Below are 22825 nucleotides of genomic sequence, written 5' to 3' on the forward strand. Positions count from 1 at the left end.
CATTTTCTGACACCTTTCATTTTACTTTCTGTATCTTTGTAAAATTCTAACTGAAACCAGTGTATTATTTTTAACTAAAGAGCCGTCCAATCAAAACACACAGAACATGCCTAAATCTCCAGTGGGAGGAAACTGACTCGCCCGTTTTTCTATTAACACACACACGGTTTGACACTTTCACGTCCATGCTCTGATTGCGTAAAATGAAAGACTGCTCAAAGTAAACCCATCATTCATTTTCACAGCCTCGGAGGCTTTGCGGGCCCCAGCGTGCTGCAAATGAGGGTAATATGACCACTTTGTGGGTGCCTTGTTAGAAAGATTCTGATACTAATAGGATGGGACAAGCGGGCCCTCTGGCGGAGCTCACCCAGGGGGCTGCTGCAGGTCTACCTGCAGGGTCAGACTTAAAGAAACAAGACTGATGAGGCAGCAAATGCCCCGCTGTCACATGGTATTATGTAAGAAAGCTAAAACTAACTCTGCAAACGTATCCAGTACACATTTGGTCAATGAAGCCCCCTTGTCTAATAAACTTTACTCAGTGTGAGTCGAGCGTAACTACATTGTCAAAACAAATAATAACAATGACAATCAGAAAATGCTGGCAGTTTCACAGCAAATAGTTTTGAGCCGAAATTTTATTAGAGCAAAAATGAGATATCAAGAGACTTTTAGGGAGGAATACAGTACAAACTACGTTAAATGGATAGTTCACCCAAATATGAAAATTCTGTCATCATTTACATACCCTCTTGTCATTTCAAGCCTGTATGACTTTATTTCCTCCGCAGAACACAAAAGAAGATAGTTTGAAGAATGATGGTAACAACAAACGTTACCCATTGACTTGCATTGGCTTTGTGTCCATACAACAGAAGTCAATGGGTAACGCCCTTTTTAGCTTACCAACAGTAGAAAGAAAGTCATACAGGTTTGAAATGAAATGAAATTCAGAACCAGACCTTTTTAAAGCTATACTGATCTGAGACAAGTTGAACTTACATCTATGAGGTCTGACAAATCGTGGATGTAGTATTTGAAGACGCAGCTGTTGGTGGCCTCCAGAGCCAGAACGTACTCATTCCTGGCCTTGATGGCTTTCAGCTTGTTCTCGGTATACTTCGCTTGACGCTGAAAACAAAAAATGAGATCAGAATGAAAAACAAACAAAGACAAACTTAGAACTCAGCATGGAGGACGGGCACCTTGTTTAGCGTCTACAAGCCCATGCTACCACAAACAAACACAACAAGCTTCTCACAGAGTGACCACAAGCTTCCCCCACATAGAGGAGCTGCTGTTGACCTTGTGGAAACAGAGATGGCCCGGTGGAACAACCCAGTGACGTCCACATCTGTCATTCTGTCAACTGGTGGTACTGGACAGAGATGGTAACCAGAGGTCTCCGGAAGAACAAAGAAAGAAATTGACAACAGTATCTGGCCCAGACATGCTAATCCGTGACCTCTGACCTCATGTCATCTAATTACATCATCTACTGACATTCTCAACACAGCGCATACTGTTCTGACGGACACATGCGGTTAGATTCATTTTTGAAATCGCTGTTGAGCGTTCAAAATTTTACTACGGCCGTGTCGAATTGGGCGCTGCTGGAATTTGCTGACTGGTATGTCAGGAATACGACGGTCGGATCATTATATTAACCAGGCAGTTAAACAACGACTTGTATTTTATCCTTTACATTCTTGTCTGGTAAGGCTATAATGTATAGTCATCCTCGTATCACCCTGATGTGTTTTTATTCCATTTTTGTGCAGTTATTTGGACTTTGCAAGTCAATATACCAAACAAATAAACAGACAAGCTGTAATGAATTATTTAAATAAAAATGAAAAGTCATCCTGAGGTAAAACAGTCTCAATTATATAGTTAGGACTAAGTGCAGATTTTCAGGAACCAATCAGAATGGAATATTATTAACATTTACAACATTGTACAAAATGTTAAACAAATATCTTTAGGATTTTGTCCAATATGAAAGAAATATCAAATTAAATAAATAAAAACTGACACCAAAAATGCTTCTGGACCAGCGTTTACATCTTGTGAAGTGGCCTATACTTTGAACTCTCTCATCCTTCATTCTCACCTTCTCCTTCATCTTCTCGATCTTCTTGACGGAGCTGCGGCGCACGTGTTTCTCCTCGATCTTGATGTTGGTGAGGGAGTCAGGCGAGCGCGGAGTCTGTCTGTCCTCGTGTCGGACGCTGCGGCTCATTTGCTTCTCTTCCTGTTTCTCTGCCTCCTTCAGCTTGCTCTCAGCGTTGATGCTGTCCATGTTATACATGTGATAGGTCTTCATCACCTGTGGAATAAAGAGGGCAAATTGGATGGAGGCACTGTGTAATGTTCAAAGGTCAAACTTTCAAGAACTTTGTCATGCAGCTGTTACGAAGACATTTTGAGTATCAGAAATCTATACAGCTGTTGGAGTCTTAAAGTGACAGTACACCCTAAAATAAAAATTCTCTAATCATTTACTCACCCTCTTGTCATTTCAAGCCTGTATGACTTTCTTTATTCCGCAGAACACAATAGAAGATATTTTCAAGAATGTTGGTAACCGAGCAATGGCGTTACCCATTCACTTCTATTGTACGGACACAAAACCAATGCAAGTCAATGGGTACCGCCGTTCTACGGTTACCAACATTCTTCAAAATATGTTCTTATCTTTGGTATCTTAACTATCCCCAAACCTGATCCTAATCCAAATTTAACAAACCTGATACAAATTGCATTCACTTATGTATGTTGGCATCATGATGTAAGTATACCTAAACAAATGGCATCATTATATCAATCATCATTCACAAAATTACAGTACTGGTGATCAGTCCAAAAGATCAGATGAAAAACACAAAAATGTATTCACAGACTGAACAAAGCCAAATTTTTGTTGTCTTGTATGAGACAAATTGGACTTTGCGTAGGCAGAGAAATATGATGGCAGGCAAAGCAATTGAATTTCATTCATTCAGAGAGAATAATTCGATTTTAGTGCACAAGTATTTTTAGCAGGCCTCAAACTGTTTTGGCATTTTAGTCGGTTTGTTTAAATTGCCCAAGAAACTTTGCAGGTGGTCATACCCATGAAAGCTGCCGACGGGGAAAAAAGCAGACAAGAACAGGGCTGAAACAGGAAAACACTTGAACCTGTGACCTCTCTGCCTCAACAGCACAGAGTTATTCACAACGCATTTGACTCCTAAGCACTCAAAGAAATTGCTTCGCAACAAAATCATTTGCACAGATCATTTATCCAGTACTCACAGTCAGGCATGCAGGGCAAAACTGATTTTCCTTTTTAGCTCGATGTGTTTGGGGAGGGAGAGGGGGCGATGTACGACTGCTACGTTTCCATCATGAGGGCTACGGTTCCTGTGGGGCCGATTACTGAGCAGAATGAGATTGAGATGATCTAGAGTCTAGCCCAAGCAAACCTATGACTAGCTTTACCCCATCCATTCACATAACAGAGGAGGAATAAACTGAGCAGATAAACATTGTATTGAGTGGACCACAGACCACAGTATTTAAAGGGATAGTTCACCCCAAAATGAAAATTCTTTCATCATTTAGTCACCCTCATGTCATTTCAAACCCGTATTACTTTCTTTCTGCAACAGAACACAAAAGAAGATATTTTGAAGAATGGTGGTAATCAAACAACATTACCCCATTCCATTTCTTGGCTTTTATGAGACTGTCAGCCTTCATGATGTGTTTAATAAGCTGAGTTAGCTCTCTGCAATATCAACATTAATAGAAAACATTTAGTGGGAATCTGAAAAAATTTGCTTCCTTCTTGCTCTCCTAAAGTGCAAGGAAGTGTCATGTTTTTTACATTCTGTTGAGGAACAATGCTGAAGATCACTGTCTCAGAAGTGCTGACTTAATAATCACCCTCAGCTTTTCCATTCATTCCTCCCTCTCTTCATAAAAAAGTGCAGATGTCACTAAAAATGGTGCCAGGTTTATTTTCATAATCCTTAACTCTTTAATTTAAGGATTTGCTTGCTTTTATGGCTATTGAAATAGGCTACAGTCATCACCAGGAGCCCATATGTGGGGGGAGTCCCGAAAACCCCACCCTGAAAACCCCAAACTATTTTGTTCTCCCCCACAAGAGTGAGGAATAAAGAAATGTGTGCAGAATAACAAAAGCAATTTCTAATTTCAATAGGCTGAAATCTTTAGAATTGTGATGCACGTGGCATGCAGCTTATTAAATGCACGAAGCCGCGTGCAACACTGCGGCGCGTATCGGAAAGTGCTATCACATCTCATTAACAGTACAGCAGGATAATATTATATCATGAGTTTGGATCCACTGATTCAGCCCTGATTTTTCCATGAAACATTGCTAATTCTAGTACTGCTAGGAACACGGGTCACTGCGGTGGTGTGGGAAATCACAAAAGTCTATAAAACAGTAATCATGGGTTAAAAGAGAGGTTAACTGCTATTTAAGGTCTATTTAAACTGTGAATGGGTTCACTAGGAGAGAACTTGCATAACGTTTTAATATTAGAGTGTTATTAGAAAGTATTAGAGTGACCACTATCCTATAAAATAACAATTTAGCCTCAACAGTCAAAACATTCTTGATTATATGCTAAATCAATAAAAAAGTAAAAAAATTTAGTTAATCCATTGAATTAACGTTCAATTCATTATAGTATTTTGTTTTCATTTTAACAATATTAATTACTAAAATATACAATATTTCTCTGCCCCATATTGCAAGCAACCCTGATACAAAGTTTTTGGACAAAATATGATCCCCATGACTTTCCATAGTAGGAATAAAAAATACTACACTCAAGTCATTATGGGTACCATTTTTGGGAACTATTTCTTGAAAAAAGTAGCATTCCTGAAAACTGTGACAGTCTGAAATCAATCGTTAAGACCCCCTTTTCAGCAATAAAAGGAAAATCTTGTTACCATTCTTGTGTCCTCATTTCTAAAATTAGGATTGAGTACATTGTGAAAAAAGCTGTAAAACTAGGGTAGAATGTACTGTATTAATATGAATGAATTTTCCATACTGATTTTTTAAAGCCGTTTCAGCTGTATTATTTTGTACTGCATTGTGTTTTATATGGTTAACAAAAATTATCGTAAAATTAATGCTTAATGTCCTGTGGCAGAAAATTACCAGTACATTTTCCTTCATTTTGTTCATTTTTTTAGTTTAGGTCTGATAAAAACTACAGTGCGTAATGAGAGGGACAGGTCTGTAATGAGAGGGTCTGTGTTTCAGAACCTCAACTGCTGCCATTCAATAACATCATTAGTGTTTGAACATCCCACATTCTCTCCTCTCTGGTACTGCTAAAGTAATAAATTGTTGATGTCGTTCTGAAACCTCATATGTCCAAATTTACTGTTTGTCATGAAATGGATAAACACTGTACTGTTTACATACTTTGTTGTCAAAGTTGACAAGCACTTTTTAATACTTTTTATTGGTTAGATATTTGCAAAACCCAGTAACAACATAAAGGTTGACTAACAATAATGATTTATGGCAAAAATTTAAATCAGAAAATATGGAGATACAAGGTTTCAGAATGACAGCAGCGATATGTGCTCCAGAGTCTCAGGTAGGATTTGAGCAGTCAGGTAGTGTAGCTTCATGTTAGATTCATTGTTGGCTGACGCCTATAATTACTATCATTCACAACATGCTCGCACGGCGCACACGCCTGTCTTTCAGTCTGGTAAAACATTATCTTTTTGTGATACAAACACATCCATTTCATGGCACATAAATATTTAGAGGGTTCTTCAAGACCTTTTTCAAACTAGAAATCTGAGGCCAGACAACATAGACTAACATAACCACTCACACAGAGACATTTTAGACAGAGAAGAAAAAATATAAACTATAGCCAACCGCATGCCTTAAAAAAACTGATTGGGCATCAACCACAAGAGAATAAAATAACCACTGGACTGAAGCAGAAGTTCAGCCCCACAATTCCTCAGAACTACGGCAGGGTGATGTAGAGGAACCAGACAGATAGAGCGATAGAGAGAGAGAACATTGTGTACTGAAACTCTCCCTTTGAAGTCTTTGTAAGTAGCACAACAAGATACTGAAACGCTGCAAATTTCTGCAGAAAGATGATTGCCTCAAATTTACTCCCACTAGTGCTAAAAAATAAAGATGTGCAGTATTAGAATAGGGTTTGTTTGTGTTTATTGGTATCTTACTGTGTACAGCTCATTAAGGACCTTCATCATATCCTCTTGTAGCTGGAGGCCCACCTCTTTACTCTGTAGACAGAGAAAAACATTTGTAAAGGACACAGATAGAGACAGAGAGAGGCAGTAGATATTATAACCGGGTAGATCTTGATCAACAGTAGTGTCCTGTACTCCATCACTTTGCAGGCACTTCCAGCCAACTATCCTTCATAAGGGCAGAGGTGGATCTGTCTCGGGTTGTGAGCCCTGAGGCTGTCACTTTCACAGACTGATGGGATGTCCACCTGCCCTCTCAGTAATGGAGGTCAGCACCGGCAAACCTCGCACACATCTAATTCAATCGATAGTCTACTGTTGCCCAACATATAAGATTGTACAGGAACACACTGCACAGGGGTTATTTTAGACATTCATTTTACTCTGACATATTGGAAGTATTGGGAACGTTACTCATAAATAAATAGGGCTGTCAAACGATTAATCGCGATTAATCGCATCCAGAATAAAAGTTTGTGTTTACATAATATATGTCTATGTACTGTGCATATTAATTTTTTATTTATAAATACAAACACATACACATGAATACATATTTAGGAAATATTTACATATATTTATTTATATTTACTAATAATTGAAATTATATATCAATGTTTATGAATTTTTAGATTTTCCTTAAATATATGCATGTATGTGTATGTGTTAATAACTACAAAATTATTATGCACAGTACACAGATATATATTATGTAAACACAAACTTTTATTCTGGATGCGATTAATCGCGATTAATCGTTTGACAGCCCTAAAATATATATTAAAAAGTTATGATTGTTTGCCTGTTATGCACAATACATTACACATAAATTACATCTAAAGCTATATCACCATATCTACATAAAAACATAACTTGCAGGTTATTTGCATACTTATAGTTATGGGGGTTAAAGTCAAATTATGTCAACCTGCTCAAAATTACCCAAAGGCACTAACTGTGACATGAACTGAGATGACTAATGTCAATGTAAATCTTGTTAATAATATGTACATTATAATGTTGTAAATAATATACTTTAATTAAACACTTGACAGTTTCTGACAATACAACATAGTATTCAGTTAAGTTTCATTACACTGCATAGAAAAAAATGTGTAAAAATACAATTTATTTTAATACCAAATTTTGTGTATTTTACTTATTCATGTCTTATTATTGTTATTTTCTTTACAATGTATGTAAAGCTGCTTTACAACAATTCAAATTGTGCAAAGCGCTATATAAATAAAACTGAATTGATTTGAAAAAAATATATATTGTAATTTTACAATTCAGAAACTTTACGTCCCGAATAAGTGATATTTGTTTACTTGTAATAATAAGTTACAGATTTAAGCTTTCATTTTTGCAATCACAGGATGTAGCTAATATGTGGCACATAAACACAAAGGATCTTAATCAAGATGACACATTAAATTTGAACAGATAAATTTACACAGACGTACAATGCTAAGGAAGGGGTAAAAAGAATCAACTGCATGTGCAACACAATCTGACATAAAAACTAACAATGTACAATGTGTCATGTAGCTTGTTACTGTAAAGGCTATTATGCTTTGAAAACTGAGCTACTTTAACTCAACTACATGTTTTTACAGTTTTTACTCGCCCATCAAACTCAACTACATGTTTTTACAGTTTTTACTCGCCCATCACTGTTCTGCCCTGGCATCTAAGGTTTATATTTCTGTCAGAGCCACAGGTCTGTTATTTGAGAAAACTTGAAGTGGGTAGACTTTGTAAAAGCATTGAATTTCCTTCCAATATCAATTTTCAATGCATGTTATAACTTCTGCAGCCAAACTGAAGCTGGAAAGCATTACTCATACTGTACATTTGATGAGACTTCCTCTCAGAACCTTCAAAACGGAGAAGCGTGGTGAAGGTTTTGTGAAATGGAAATGGTGGTTTGCAGTTCTGGTGGATTCTGTGTCTTGTACGAGGAAGTTCAGGAACGATGGCACAGCATGACATGAAAATAAAGCACTCGCGAGTTCAAGTCCAAACCCTGACAGCGAACGTCTCTCCAACTTCAAACTTCAATCGCTGTGGGCTGATAACTCGACATGCAGCCAAATGAAAGTCTAGCATTCACAGAAAGCTTTCATACAGCTCTTTACCCTCATTGACATTTTTGTGGGGTTATGTGTGAGTGAATGGTTTTTGGACAAATGTCAATTAGCTCCTGAATTCCTGAGGATAAAAAGTGAAGGAAATCATGGGAGAGACAGGAAACATGTGACTGAAATGTCAAACAGACGGACATGGATGTGTGTGCATTAGGGGTGTAACGATACTTCGTATTACGATATTTCGCGATGCAAAAATGTTACGATGCACATCGTAGAGAGATGGGGATATTTTACGATATGTTTAATTCTATTCGTTGAGCGGTCAAGACGCTACCTACTCTGCGTCAGCGCGTCACGTGTGCTTATCTCACATATGCGGTAGAGAGAGAAGTCTCTGTGAGAAGGGGAAGCACAAGACACAATCTGTGTCTCCACGTGATTTACAAAGCGTCTTATTTTCCTTCACAATCGCCGTTAAGACACAGCAAACTTGAAGCGTGACTGCAGGCGAGTCACCCCGAAACTCATTACAAAGGCAGCACAAACGTTTTTAAATGCCAATGTTAGTTTATCCGCTAACGTGAGCTGCTGCATAATGTGATATGCAAAGAAACTAGCGCTGTTCCGATCAGAGAAGCGATGAAGTGAGTCGTACTGTATATTAAAAGATCGAATTGACACTGATCTTAATTATAATTTCAGTTAAGCCTTAAAATGTTAAAATTCTTTATTAAATTGTATGTGCAACAAAATAAGTTACTGAAATTGTTAATATTTTGAAAATAAATGTTATTTGCATTTTTAATTTCGTTCAAAATATCGAGATGTGTATCGTATCGTGAACCCATGCATCGAGATATGTACCAAATCGTGAGCTGAGTGTATCGTTACACCCCTAGTGTGCATGAGTTGAAGGCCAGGACAGATTAAAAACTGGCACAAAGTACAGTCCCAAAAGAGTGGAGCTCATTTATTAACCCATTCAAAGAGTTATTTAATAACATTTTAATAAAATGTAATAATATGAAAATATTTCAAATTATTTCATCCTTCTATTCTCTAAAATGTATAAGAACCAATAAAGAAATGAATAAAGAATATTTATTAATGAACGAAAATCTTAATGAGGAAAATATCTACACATCACTCTTTGGTGAGTAGATTTATTCTGTCTGCTGTTTGGATTGTTGCATCTCATCCACTTCTTTCCATTTTCCCCTCTTCTCCATCACTCACAAACATATATAACACTTCCCTTCGAACACCATAACACCGCTGCGGTGAAATTAATCTTCAGTAGTGTGGGGAGAGCGGGCAGCTATGCCTTTCCTCCATCTGTTCTCAGACACACTCCAAAGACAACACACACACACACTCACACACACAATGAGCCTGAGAAATGGGTGTAAACTATTGATTTTCCATGAAGAGCTCTATAAATCTAACAGACAACTACTGTGATGGACAGACATGGATTTACAAATCCTAATGAGGAGTCGTACTTGTTAAATGACAAGATCACAAGCTCGTCTATGATCTTGGCAGGAGATGGTTTGGCACAAAGCTTGGATCATCACTTTGGGGTGCTGGTGTGTGTTGTTGTGAAGGGGAATTGGTTTACTGGCACATCAGTCACATGTCGGTCGATTGATCGTATCAACAGGATTTTGTTGCTCTGAGCAACATTTAATCCTGCAATTCCTTTAAAGGAGCAATGTGGAGATTTTAGCGACATCTAGTGGTGAGGTTGAAAATTGCAACCCCTTCCTATAGAACCACTACGGTGGCTCTCACAGGACAAACATGTTGTCGCGTTTTTGCTTCGTTGCCGAAAGGGGATAACGTATTTACGAAATGCGCTCTGTAGAGCAGTTTGTCCTTTTAGAAACACTGTAGATACAACATGGCGAATTCCATGCAAGGGGACCCGCAGCATGTGTAGATAGAAACAGCTCATACTAAGGTCATAAAAACATGACGCTTCATTATGTAAAGTCTTTATACACCTCTGAAAACATAGTTATGTATATTATACTGCATTTCTGTCAGTAGATCCTCCTAAATATTACACAAAGCACATTTAAACAATAAAAAGGAATTTTATAGGAACTTAGTATAAAAAAACTTGTCAGATTAAAACTGTAAATGTAATACTGTAAATGTAAATGTGACAGTGTATACGAAACTTCCTGCTATACTTGTATTTTTCTGAGTGTTTTCTTGTGTCAGGGTTGTTATGGTTCAATAAAGATTGTCTGGACATGGCTCCCTTGACTCTATTTGCATTTAGAGTGCAGAATTTCTGCAGCGTGTCGTAGAGCTTTTAAGACAGGTGGGAGCATGGGCTCGGGGACATGGGGTTAACCCAATCGCACAGACATTAATGAGTGCCAGGAAGCCTCCAGAGGGCGGTCAGCTGCGATATTAAGCAAGGCCCGTTATTTCTACAATGTGGAGGGCCGAGCGAGCTTCCCCGCAGTAGAGTGAGACAGAGGAGAATGTTGAACGAGAGGCCTCAGGAGAGCTGAGAAACTGTCAGAGACACAGCAAGAGAGATAGAGGTGCTGATTGGGATCGAAGTCCGTTTATGGAAGTCGTGCCACTCGGCAGCCATGTTTGCAAAAATCACAATTAAATAGCATAGTTCCGATCACTGATTAAACCTGATATTAACTGTACCATAACTGTGGTTTGCTAAGCTTAAGTTGCGCTAAAATCTCCTTTTTTGAAGTCGCTTCAGCTACTGCGCATGCCAACAGGCTGGCAAGCGCCTCACCAGAGCCCCGCCCCAGAGAATCATCAGCCTTTATCGATTGACGATTGGATCTTTTTAATGGAAGGCGGGACTTTCTTCGCTAAAGTGGCCATATTGAGCGTTGCATTCCTCCCCGTTCATTGTAATGGCAGTGGCGCATATTGTTAATATCTATTACATTTACATTTACATTTATGCATTTGGCAGACGCTTTTATCCAAAGCGACTTACATTGCATTGTATTATACATTTGTTTCTGACTATGTGCAATCCCCTGGGATCGAACCCATGACCTATTATCTTTGTTGGGATTCTTACCGCTAGTTACACTGTACAAGGAACAGAAATGTATAAATGATTCAAAACAAGCCTCCTGATATGAAAGGAAAATGTAGTTCAGATTTTAGCATTCTGCATTTTGGGGATTTTGGTGAGGTATGGCAATTTTTATTGTTAAAAAGTACATTAAAGTTTTTACTTCGTTTTTACTTCCGTATTCTGACGCATTTCCGAGTGAAAAGGAAGTACAAACGAGAAAATTAGTGGACGTGGCTTGCGTTTTTCACTGCGCAACAGCCGTTGCATTTTAAAATGAAACTGGCAGCAGACTGACAGTTGAAGGGGAGGAGTTAACGGATGCTCCGCCCAAGCCGTCTAATTTACGTCATTTGAGATGCATAGTCATTTCAGGGGGAAGTGCATTTTCAGATTTTAACTGAAGATTATAATGAATTTTAAAAAGAAAATGACCCACATGGATAAGCTATTTATTATAAACGCTGCAATATTTCATGACAAGCTTAAGTAAAGCTTCATTAAGGCCTAGATTAAAACCAGTAATCTTCAAACTGAATCTGTAAAATAACCTAAACTGAGAATTTTTTTACTGTATGGATCGGAAAGCACCGCTCTCAAAATGGAAACAGTTCTAGGTCAATAAGATATCTAACTAGTCTAGACAAGCCCAAGGGAATGTGACACCAAAGGCTGGAATCCTTCTCATATCTTAATTCCACCTACTGACAGTGACTGACAGTATACAATGTTTTAGCAAGCTTAACCAAAATCTTATTTACTTCCATCAATTATAATCGTCTTAATGTCACAAAAAATGTCTCCATCTAGTTAAGTAACTGCAGATCATTCAGAAGCACTCAATTAGATTCTCAAAATCTTTCTTTTAGGATTTTTAGACAGCTCAGTATGGTCTGTATGTACCAACAACATAACCAGCACAGTAGATGTTGATCAAAACAATACGTAATGTGCACATCTGCAAACAAAATGACTTAAGTTGTAACAGACTGACATGTCTCTGGTGTTATTTGTTTCAGAAATAACTTCAAAATTGTGTAAAAGGTAAATAAGGCAAAAGGGTGAAAGTCCTCATGAATGAGAAAAGATATGATGCAAGATGTCTCAATAAAACTGAAAGATTCAAACAGAGAAACCGACCTTCTTGAAGAGGCGCCCCGAGTCCTCGCTGATCTGGGCAAAGCGGGGTATGATGTTATTGAGGTAGAGATCGCTCAGAGTGGCGTGGTCTCGACTCTCTCTCTTCACCTGAGCTAACAGAAGGTTCCAGCAGTTGACCGGAGACAAGATATTCTGCTCTTTCCTGTAGAGAACAGAGAAGAACAAGCACCTGTGTTGAAACAGACTGTCTACACGCACAACAAATACTGAATGCACAGCTGGTCATCATGCACAAGTGTAGAGTGTGAAATATTATATACTGCAATAGAGAGTATATTTCCTCTGATACCGAATGATGCGATGGATAATAAAATGCAATATGTGGTCATGATTTTATTTGATTCAATTATGCTACAATTGAATAACATGACATGAAACATTTTTACAAATACATAGTCATCGCCCTCCAACACACTCTTTTTACTTTTTGCCATTGCAAAGTAAAAAAATGCAAAATATCTAAAGTCTCAAAATAAGGGATGTACGATAAATTATCGGCAATATCGGTATTGGCCGATAAATGGTCATTTTTAATGTTTTCGGTATCAGCCCATAATACAATTTAGGCCAATATATAATAGCCGAATCGTTTGCTCTGGTTCAACCACTTCATCTGCACGCTGCTCACAGTTCAAATACAGTACAGTACTGTTTTTCTGTCATGATCTTTCACTTACTGCTGTTAGCAAAACATTGTTGATGTACAGTAGTATGTAGATATTTATGAATGTTGCAATTATAGGAACAAAAGCATATTGTTTGAAGCCGACTGCTGTCTGAATGCTTTCTGTCTTGAGACCTGTTAGACTTGTGGCTATTGAGAACACCTTTCTGGAAGAACATCTTTAATTTGCTTATTAAATAAAAAATTTAATTACTTTATAAAAAAGTTTAAAAGTTAAAGAATCTTTAATTCGTGTAAAGTAGGCTTGGTACATGATTTTCAGGGGGGAAAGAAATTCAGTTTTAGAAAAAGTTTAATTACTATATACAATATTAATATTTAGATACTGTATATCGGCCAATATATCGATTATCGGCTTCCCATGTTCAAGAATGATCGGTTATCGTTATCGGGCAAAATTTGCATATCGGTGCCTCCCTACTTAAAATATTCACATGGTTAAGAAGCAACATATAGTTTATTGTTATGTGACAAGGACATTTTGTTAGCACAATTTGATTTGAAAGGTTTAGAACATAATTAAAACCGAAAAAAAGATTGGCCTTTGTTTTGCAGTCATGCTGGATGCATCTTAGATAATTGACTCTCTGCACTTCTATCACTGCCAAAACCATTTAAACAGATAAACAGATGCAGACACAGAAGAAAATGAGGCGTGACAAGCACATTATCAGCACACAGATATATCACCCCTCCTGACTGCTGCTCCGATCAGAAATTTGCCCTTGATGATGTTAAAGACCGTATTATAGTATTTAGGGTATACATATGTATAAATCTGCCCTGATAAACCCTTTGCCCTCCGTGTGGAGGTACCTCAGACTATACACCAACCCATGACATAGCAAAGAGGAATGCTGCTAAGCCCTGAGTTACACAGGGCATATGCTGGAGGGATGGACGGAGCGGTTTGTGCATGCCAGAGAAGACAGCTGATGCTGAGAGTCCCGTGTAGAAGCCGCGGTGGTGGGACTCATGCCCTCCTGTCAAAATGCTTTTGAATGGGTGGGGCACAACCTGATGTTTCTTCAGACCAGACAGTCTGTAATGTCTGTAGAGATTCTCTTTATCCTCAAGGCAGACATAATTTGTATTCCGTTTGTATTATAATAAACTTTTGATTAACAGTGTGCCTAAATATGTCTCACTGTTGTACACTGTACTTTTCAGGCTCAACGGTGGAGCTCCCGAATCCCAGCTGAGAATCTGTGAGAACCACTATTTATCACGCCCACTCAAACAACCACCGCCATTATCCATCAACATTATGCAAACATGTAGATTTGTGCTAAACAGTGCTAAACAACTCATGACCTACAGGGGCTAATATGTCAAAGTAAAATCCATTTCCTTTTTAATTTTACAAACACTGTAATTTATCAAAACACTTGTACATATAGGAATAAACACATACACAGTGAAAAACAGAATTTCCTCTGTTGCAATAGTGCTGCCCATCCTCAATCTAAACAGCAACCGCTTGACTTGACCAATGGTGAAACAACAACTTAAATTCTACTCAAAATATTGTTATTGGTGCAGCAAGATTAACAAATATGCTTAAAATAAATGCAAACCAATTTGGATGTGGAATCAGTCACTGTTTCGCTTATCAGGTGAATTATTGATTTCAAGATGTATTTACTATAAAGCAAGACAAACTACACTGAAAAAAACAACTAGCAGGAATACCTTTTTTGTGTTAAAGGCGGGGTGTCCGATTTCTCTTAGCCGTTGTTGATGTTCAAATCACCAAAACAAACACACGCTGTCGTCAGCGCTCGGCTCGGCTAATGTCCGTCCTGTGCACTGTGCACCTTACTGCTGATTGGCTACAAGGTTGTTTTGGTACTCGTCCCGACTCAGTGTAATTCGGAAATCGGTTACCCCGCCTTTAATTTTTTTGTGTAAATTTACACAAAAAAATAAGCACATCCTACTAGTTTTTGCAGTGTAGATAAATAAATATTACATATAATTATGCATTTAAAAAAAATGATTAATTTTGTTCACTGTATCATTAGGACTGTATCAGTTAAACATTTGGGCGTTATGTCATCCATGTAATCTAAAACAAGTACTGTATAAACTGGTAGGGCTGCTCGATTATGACACAAATCATAATCACGATTATTTTGGCCAATATTGAGATCCCGATTATTTAACATGATTACTCACTAAGTTTTAAAACAACATAGAAAAATAAAAAAACTTCGCTTTTAAACTGTGAATTCAACTGCAAAATAAATGTAAAGAAATAGCACAGCTGAACCACTGTAAAGGAAGGGGGTGCGCTGTGGATTTATACCACAAGAAAAGAGAGGATCCTTGCAAAATGGAATGCGGCACAATAATCGTTTTACGTCGATTATTTTGTTTTTGTAATTGTTGAAGGCAAAAATTGACGATTACAATTATTTTCGATTAATTGCACAACCCTATAAACTGGGCTTGGACGATGGCACACACGGGATTCACATGTACAGATGTAACACTTGTATGACACTGTCTTCTGTATTGAAGAGCGCACTGGATTAATCCTATCGCTCTGCGGGGTCTCTCTGCTGCTCTGTACAGGACATTCTTCTAGATCTGCCCGAAGACAAAACTTCCAGACAGACGCCCCTCCCTACAAGTTCAAAGCGAGAGAAAATCAGCCAGCGTTCAGAGCTCAGCGGGAGGTACATCACAACCTGTTCCTCTTCTCAACATCTGTCAGAACGGTGAAAAGGACACGACACATCTCACTTCATTTTCGCCCATGCAAATCTTTTGATGGTGGGATTGAAATAAACACACAGCCCAATCAATTCTTCTATCCTTTGATATTCTTCTTTGATAGGACATTGCCTTGCATTGCGATGAACAGTGATTTGTTTTATTCAAGATGGCCGACAGAGTACTTGCACATGAAAAGCATTTCAGATCAGTCGTGTATGAGGTCTTGAAAGGATAGTTGACCCAAAAATTCTGTCATCATTTACTCACCCTCATGTCATGTCTTGTCATGACTTTCTTTCTTCCGCAGAACACAGAAGAAGATATTTTAAAGAATGTTGGTAACCAAACAACGGTGGTACCCATTGACTTGTACTGCTTTTGTGGCTGTACAATAGAAGTGAATGGGGACCACCGTTGTTTGGATACCAACTTTCTTCAAAATATTTTCTTTTGTGTTCTGCGTCATACAGGCTTGACATGACAAGAGGGCGCGTAAATGATGACAGAATTTTCATTTTTGGGTGAACTATCCCTAAATGTACAGCCCCAGAGACAAATGATATTGGTTGAATTTTGTAGCAATGAGCAAAAACAAGTTTACACAAGCAAACCAAGAACTTTGAGATGTCATAATACATCTGTCAGAAAGAATGGGATGAGTAGTGTTGAATTATGGATAAATTCAGGATAAAGTTAAAAACTCCCATGAGACAGATAACCTGATGGCCACCGTCCAACCAAACTATTTCAGCATAGTTAAAACATGTTTGGGAGTTCAGGAGCATCTCTTCCCACCACCTTCCCTTCGAAAACCCCCTCAGTAACACATTTCCCCTATTTAAACAAGGGCAGAAAAGACATGTAGCATAAATAATTGCATTTGGACGATACAGCTGAAGTGAAATGAGGAATGAGAACATTGGCAAGACAAGCACACAGCATGTTGGTATAAAGAAACAACAAGGCGGTATGAAACTGGTCTGAGCATGTAGCAAAAACGTGAAGTAAAATTAAGGTATTGCACAACAAGGGTTCATGAAAGGTGAGTCGCTAATGGTTAGCCACAACGCTCTGTGAGATATAAGGCCTTGGACGTCGGTACAGTCATGAGACCTTTTAGCACATTTCTTGGCTCACAAAAATGTTTTGACACCTCATGACTGATACACACACATTTTAGGATAAATAATGAAAGTAAGAGATTAAGAACAAACAAGGTGTCCATTCTCTATTCGCAACACAGAACCGAACTATCAATCACTTGAACGTAAAACAACCCTGAGAAACATCCTCAAACATCTCCCAAACATACTAATTTACTTTTTTATATGCAAAGAAGCACAACACATGCTTAAACGCATAAGACAGAGTCCTTGGAGAGACACATATCCTCTTGAGAAACCGAAAAAAACAGACAAAGAGATGTTGATGAGATTAGCATGGCCCCTTGGCTGATGGAAAGGCTTTCCAAATGGGCATTCAAACTGGGGCGCTCCGGGTCATTTGCAGAAGGCCGTGAAAAAGTTGAGATCGCATGAGCTGAGGAATTGACCAATTAACAGCAAAGTCATTGCAAACAGAGCCGTTCTTTCACTGAAGGAACGCTTCGGAGAGCCAAAAAGGGCCCTATTCCTTGGTGAAACCATCAGAGATGTGACATGATGGCATGCGAAAAATTGTGAGAGGTGAAGAATACAATGGAATTCTTGATATTTGGTGTGCACAAAAAATGAACGTATGATACAAATACACAACGCAATGTGTGAGGTTTCGGAAAAAAGAAAACCCACCAAAGAGGAATAAATGGCAGCGAATGTCGGATTCTCTCTCTTGTACTTTTAAAGTACATGAAAAGAGGTGTTAAGGGGGATTTTTCACTCTGGTGAGAAGTGTTTTACAAGTCACTGGTTTCTGTCCAGACACGACTTTGGAAAAACATCATTCAACCACGTCAAAATATAAAGGAAATGAAACTTGTCCTGTTTGCCTTCTCTTACCACCACACACACAAGTACAGACATACAAACCGGATCAGACAGACACACTTCCTCTAGACAAACTCATCACAAATGGAAAGGCTGTTTTTGTGATACTGGATATAGCACAATAGGTAAATTTACGGCACACAGACTGTAAATAAAGCTCATTGGAAAAGGATTGAAAGTGCATTTAAGAAAACAATGTGAAAAGACATCAAATGACAGCACTCTGGAATGACAAAGACCTTTGTTGTCTGTAACCTCTTCCGTTCCTACACACAAAGGGGAAGAGAAACGTTGTGAACTTGAAGTCTAATCTTGGATCATCAGAAGAGAGCAGTAAGCATGTGACACATCATTGCTCTTCTGTGGAACTAGTGGAACCACTGTTCTTTATATCTGTCACGAGTCCACTTGTCATCGGGTCTCCGGCTGGCTGGCTGAGCAAATGACGCAGTGTCATACCACACATTTATGAATTAAACTCTTTTGACCCTTGACTGGTAGTTCATAAGGCTGCTGAGTGATTCCTGAAAGAACATAATCAATATGTGGTGGTCTCCTAAGGATCATTCCTCAGATGCCCTTCAACCGTAGAGGACTGTGGAACACACGGCGTACCCGACAGCCACGTTACACTGGAGGAGCAGGGCCGGAAAATACCTCGCATACCAACACAGCATTATCATTCCAGATGCTGCTTTCGCCTGTTACACTTGTAGATGTTGAAAGAGGATTCCTGGGGATTATGGAGATTCGAATATGGAAGATATTTCATATTCAAAACTTGAAAATGAGCAAAGCAATACTTAGTGAAGTCAAACCGAATCCAGAATAAAAGTTTGTGTTTACATAATATATGTCTGTGTACTGTGCATTTTTATTTTGTTTTTATAAATGTATACACATACATGTAAACATATTTAGCAAATATTTACATGTATTCATTTATATTTAACAATTATTGAAATTATATATGAATGTTTATTAAGTTTTATATTTTATTAATAATGTATGTGTATGTGTTTATAAATACAAAATTAATATGCAACGTACACAGACATGTAATACGTAAACACAAACCTTTATTTTGGATGCAATTAATCGCGATTCATTGTTTGACAGTCCTAATGAAGTTAACTTTGAAACAAAACAAATGGTGAAAAAAGTAATAAAAGAAAACCGTATTTAGTTATTGCATCTTTATCTGTAAAAAATTGTTTTACTGTAATTTAAAAATGTATATAATTTTTGATAAATCATTACTATTGGTCACCCTTCATGTTTGACTGTTTGTTTTGCAAATGTTTAACCAATAAAAAGTGTTTAATTATTTAATGATTTAAAAAAGACCATTTTCTGAAAAGTAGCAGTTTTGGTATCCACCTGACAGCAACAATATACAGATAAAAGTCAGAAATTTGTCAAAAACTCACATAGCCTTCAAAAATATCCAAAATGAGGAGTGAAACTGCAAAAAATCAAAAAGACATAATATACAAAAGCAAACCAACACACTCCAACAATGAAAAACAACAAGTGCAAGATAAAATCTGAGAAAGACAAAAAAGGGCAAACATTGTGGTCACGTGTGACTTTCCTCGATGGTTCCTTCACCAAGCATTGTAATCGGACACTGAAAACGGCATGTTGCTGAATTTTTCTCTAGTTTTTCTTCAGTAAAGTATGAGATTTTATTGAAAGATTCTTGTTAGATTTATATTATGTTTGTATTGTTATATCGCCCAGGGCTCTGCTATATCATACAGAGCTCAGGGAAACACAGCTCCTCTCTCAGGCTGTGAGGAGCACCGGAGTCTCATCTGCACTGTGGTCTCCGAGAGCTGTCACACAAACCTCATGTCCCTCTCAAAAATTCAGTCTGTTAATTATTGATCACATCTGCCAGCTGATGTTGCGTATGTTGACTTTCCCAGACATGAAGCAGACCTTCAGACCTTGTCAATGAAAGCCGTGGAGCCAAGTGAATTTACCAAAACAAGGCAAAAAGATTTTAAAAGTGAGAGAAGCATCTGAAGGGAGATGGTGTAAAGGTGACAAATGAAAGCAGCATGAAGTAATGAAAGGAAAAGTTCAAGCTCTGGATACTCCCGCTGTCAAAACAATGCCTGGGGCAAAACTGTCAGAAAGAAACTTGTGCCAACTGACAAAGTACGCAGGAAAACAAGACTTCGGTTAAAATCCTGTCCAACATATTTACATAGCGACACAGAAGGGTCAACAATGTATTATAACAAAACAGTCCGTTAGGAGTTAAGGAGGAACTGTAATAAATGTTAAGCTGTTTGCACTAAACACACAAAGTAAAAGATGTTCCTGTTAGACATCATCCTGAAGTCCTGAATTCTAAAACCGCTTCTTATTTACAGTATGGCTGTATTTATTGTCAGGTTTTCAGCATACATGTGCTATTCCAGGCAATCCTGAAATTAAATCCTGAGAAAACTCTTCAAAATTAAGCCCCACATATAAAAACAATACACTGGAAAGGGAGTTTGACACAACTCAAAGGAAGGTCTTGTTTGGACTGAACATCTAAAAGCATTACAAGCTAATCATTTTAATTAAATATAAACAGCCAGCTAGGACTTTAAACAATACAAAACTGCACTGTAGTTCATAATGGAAGCCATTTAAGCATTTTCTCTTGTCTTTTAAAGAAACTCCAGCTGTTTCACCATAATACAAGATAATAACTCTTAACTGCTACAATATCAGGATCAAATGTGGGTCACTGGAGCAGAACCAAAGACTTCGAAGAAAATACTTGACATTATTCCATGATCAGAAAGAATCCCCACTGCCATCTCATCAAAGTCATGAGACAAAGACGCTTATATAACAGCGGGGTCTTCTGAAAAGACTCTGTATTCTCATGATCTGAGAACTGGCTCATCGCAAACAATGAGAAACAAGGAGACCTTGTTTACACCTGCCTGCTAAACTATATACATTTTACAAAAAGCTATAATATTTTAACACTTGTATATGGTAGTATACAATTTATCAATGTTTTTGAGTCACTAAGGGTGTCCTGTTTCCAGCAATCTGTTCTTGTTTTTTAATGGAAGAACAAGTCATTTTGTAAAAAAAATAGTTAATTTTGAAAACTTTCAATAATCCCAAAGGGAGATATCACATTGGATATCTCATGACCTTGGTGAGTTTAACTCAGCGTTCTTAATCTCCACTGAAAAACAGCTTGTGTAATCGTGCATGATAGGGAAAAAGCCTGGATAAACATATTGATCTGAAACTGTGCGCAGTTAAGAGCACATATTACTAAACTGCACTGTTTCATTTAATTTCTAAATATACGTATAATTAAATCTATTTAAATCTATTAATATTTTACATTTTAATTACTTACATTATTTTACCATTTAATGAAGAGTTTATTAGCAAAAACAAATTGTTTTTTTACTATGTCATCATGTTTTTATTGTTTTTCGTGTTAGTTTGCTGTGTTTTTTTAGTTGTTATTACTTAATCAAAACAACCCAAGTGCCGTTTGATATTAATTGGAATCCATAATAAAAACATTGAATTTTTTAAAATGAACTCTTGAAGTATAGAAGTTTGTTCACAAAATACTTTACGGCATCAGCAAAAACCAGCCATTTATAAATCTTCTCTTACTTGTATTGAGGGTCTTTTGTGTAGCGTGTCTTGGCCAGGAACCTCTCAGCCAGCTTCTCGAGGTTGCGCGAGTAGTCCATCTCGATTTCGGCCTTCTTGCGGAAGAAGTCCTGCAGGTCCTGCAAGAGCTGCACCCGGAGCTCACATTGCTGGTCCAAACACTTGAGCTGCTCCACCAGCTGAGCTCGAATCTCTGCCAAACAGAGCACAAGAAAAGAAAGCGGGTTTTTATAGTACTTCACAATGCAGTATGCATACATTTGTTTTACTTTTCACGTTTGTAAATGTGATAAAAACCATGCAAGTTCAAACATTTGCATGACTTTATTGCGATGTCACACTACAGCACTTCACAGGATTTTGATGCAGGCAGAAAACCTATGAAATAAGAATTTCATTGTACTAAAGCAGAGATGACAATAATATTATTTGGTTGAAAGAGAGATTCCAGACATAAAGTACATAGCTGATCATGTGTTACTGAGTGGAGATCAGGCCCATCAAACACACAAGCCTATCACTTCTCATTTCCGTTTTCTACAGCATCTCTTCCTCTTTCTCCCTATCCAGCACCGGTGCGACTGACAAACTGACCAATATATATTTTTGGCTTATTCTAAATTTAATGCGCAGAAATGTTATATTGCGCATGCTGCGCATTCAGTCACTCATTTTCGTCTTCCCTCCTTCAACCATTCACTTATCTATCAGTGCCCCCGCCCCCATAGACGTAATGCGCGGCGCATTTAATGCTATGATGAAGCGGAAGGTTCGACAATCTTGCAACTCAAATATGTTTTCCCATATTAACAAGATAATTCCCATATTAACAAGAATCATTGTAAAGGTAGTTCGTTTCGTGAACAAACAGTTGGGAAACAAAGCGCATGTGTTACAGTAAAGTGCGCGAGCTCTTAAAGGGGCAGCAGCACAATAAAGATCTCTGTTTATAATGTTCATCAAACCACAAAGGACGGCCCAAAAACACTCACTGATATTAAAGGAATTGTGTTCTCTTATGAGTTGTTCGCAACAAATAAAGGAAGAAAGTAGCTTTAAGAAAGACATGCTTTAAATATGGTAAAGTGATGAAATAGAGTTTACATATACAATAAAAATAATTCAATCACAAACAATGATTTGTATTAATTTCTAATTGATTTATTAATGTATT

At 37.7% G+C, this 22825-nt stretch overlaps 1 protein-coding gene across 3 annotated transcripts in view; it reads right to left on the bottom strand.

The window, feature by feature from the left end:
* The window catches only part of srgap2 (SLIT-ROBO Rho GTPase activating protein 2), an 87302-nt gene that overhangs the window by 21907 nt on the left and 42570 nt on the right, over positions 1-22825 (bottom strand). For all 3 annotated transcript variants that reach the window (XM_057361304.1, XM_057361302.1, XM_057361303.1), the window contains 5 exons: positions 21652-21844; positions 12586-12748; positions 6253-6315; positions 2117-2332; positions 1006-1134 (listed from right to left, as the gene is read on the bottom strand). In XM_057361304.1, coding sequence (XP_057217287.1) covers positions 1006-1134; positions 2117-2332; positions 6253-6315; positions 12586-12748; positions 21652-21844 — 764 coding nt within the window. The remainder of the gene's footprint in view (positions 1-1005; positions 1135-2116; positions 2333-6252; positions 6316-12585; positions 12749-21651; positions 21845-22825) is intronic.

This window comes from Triplophysa rosa, linkage group LG20 (genome assembly GCF_024868665.1).
Source record: "Triplophysa rosa linkage group LG20, Trosa_1v2, whole genome shotgun sequence".
In the NCBI taxonomy this organism is placed as follows: Eukaryota; Metazoa; Chordata; class Actinopteri; order Cypriniformes; family Nemacheilidae; genus Triplophysa; species Triplophysa rosa.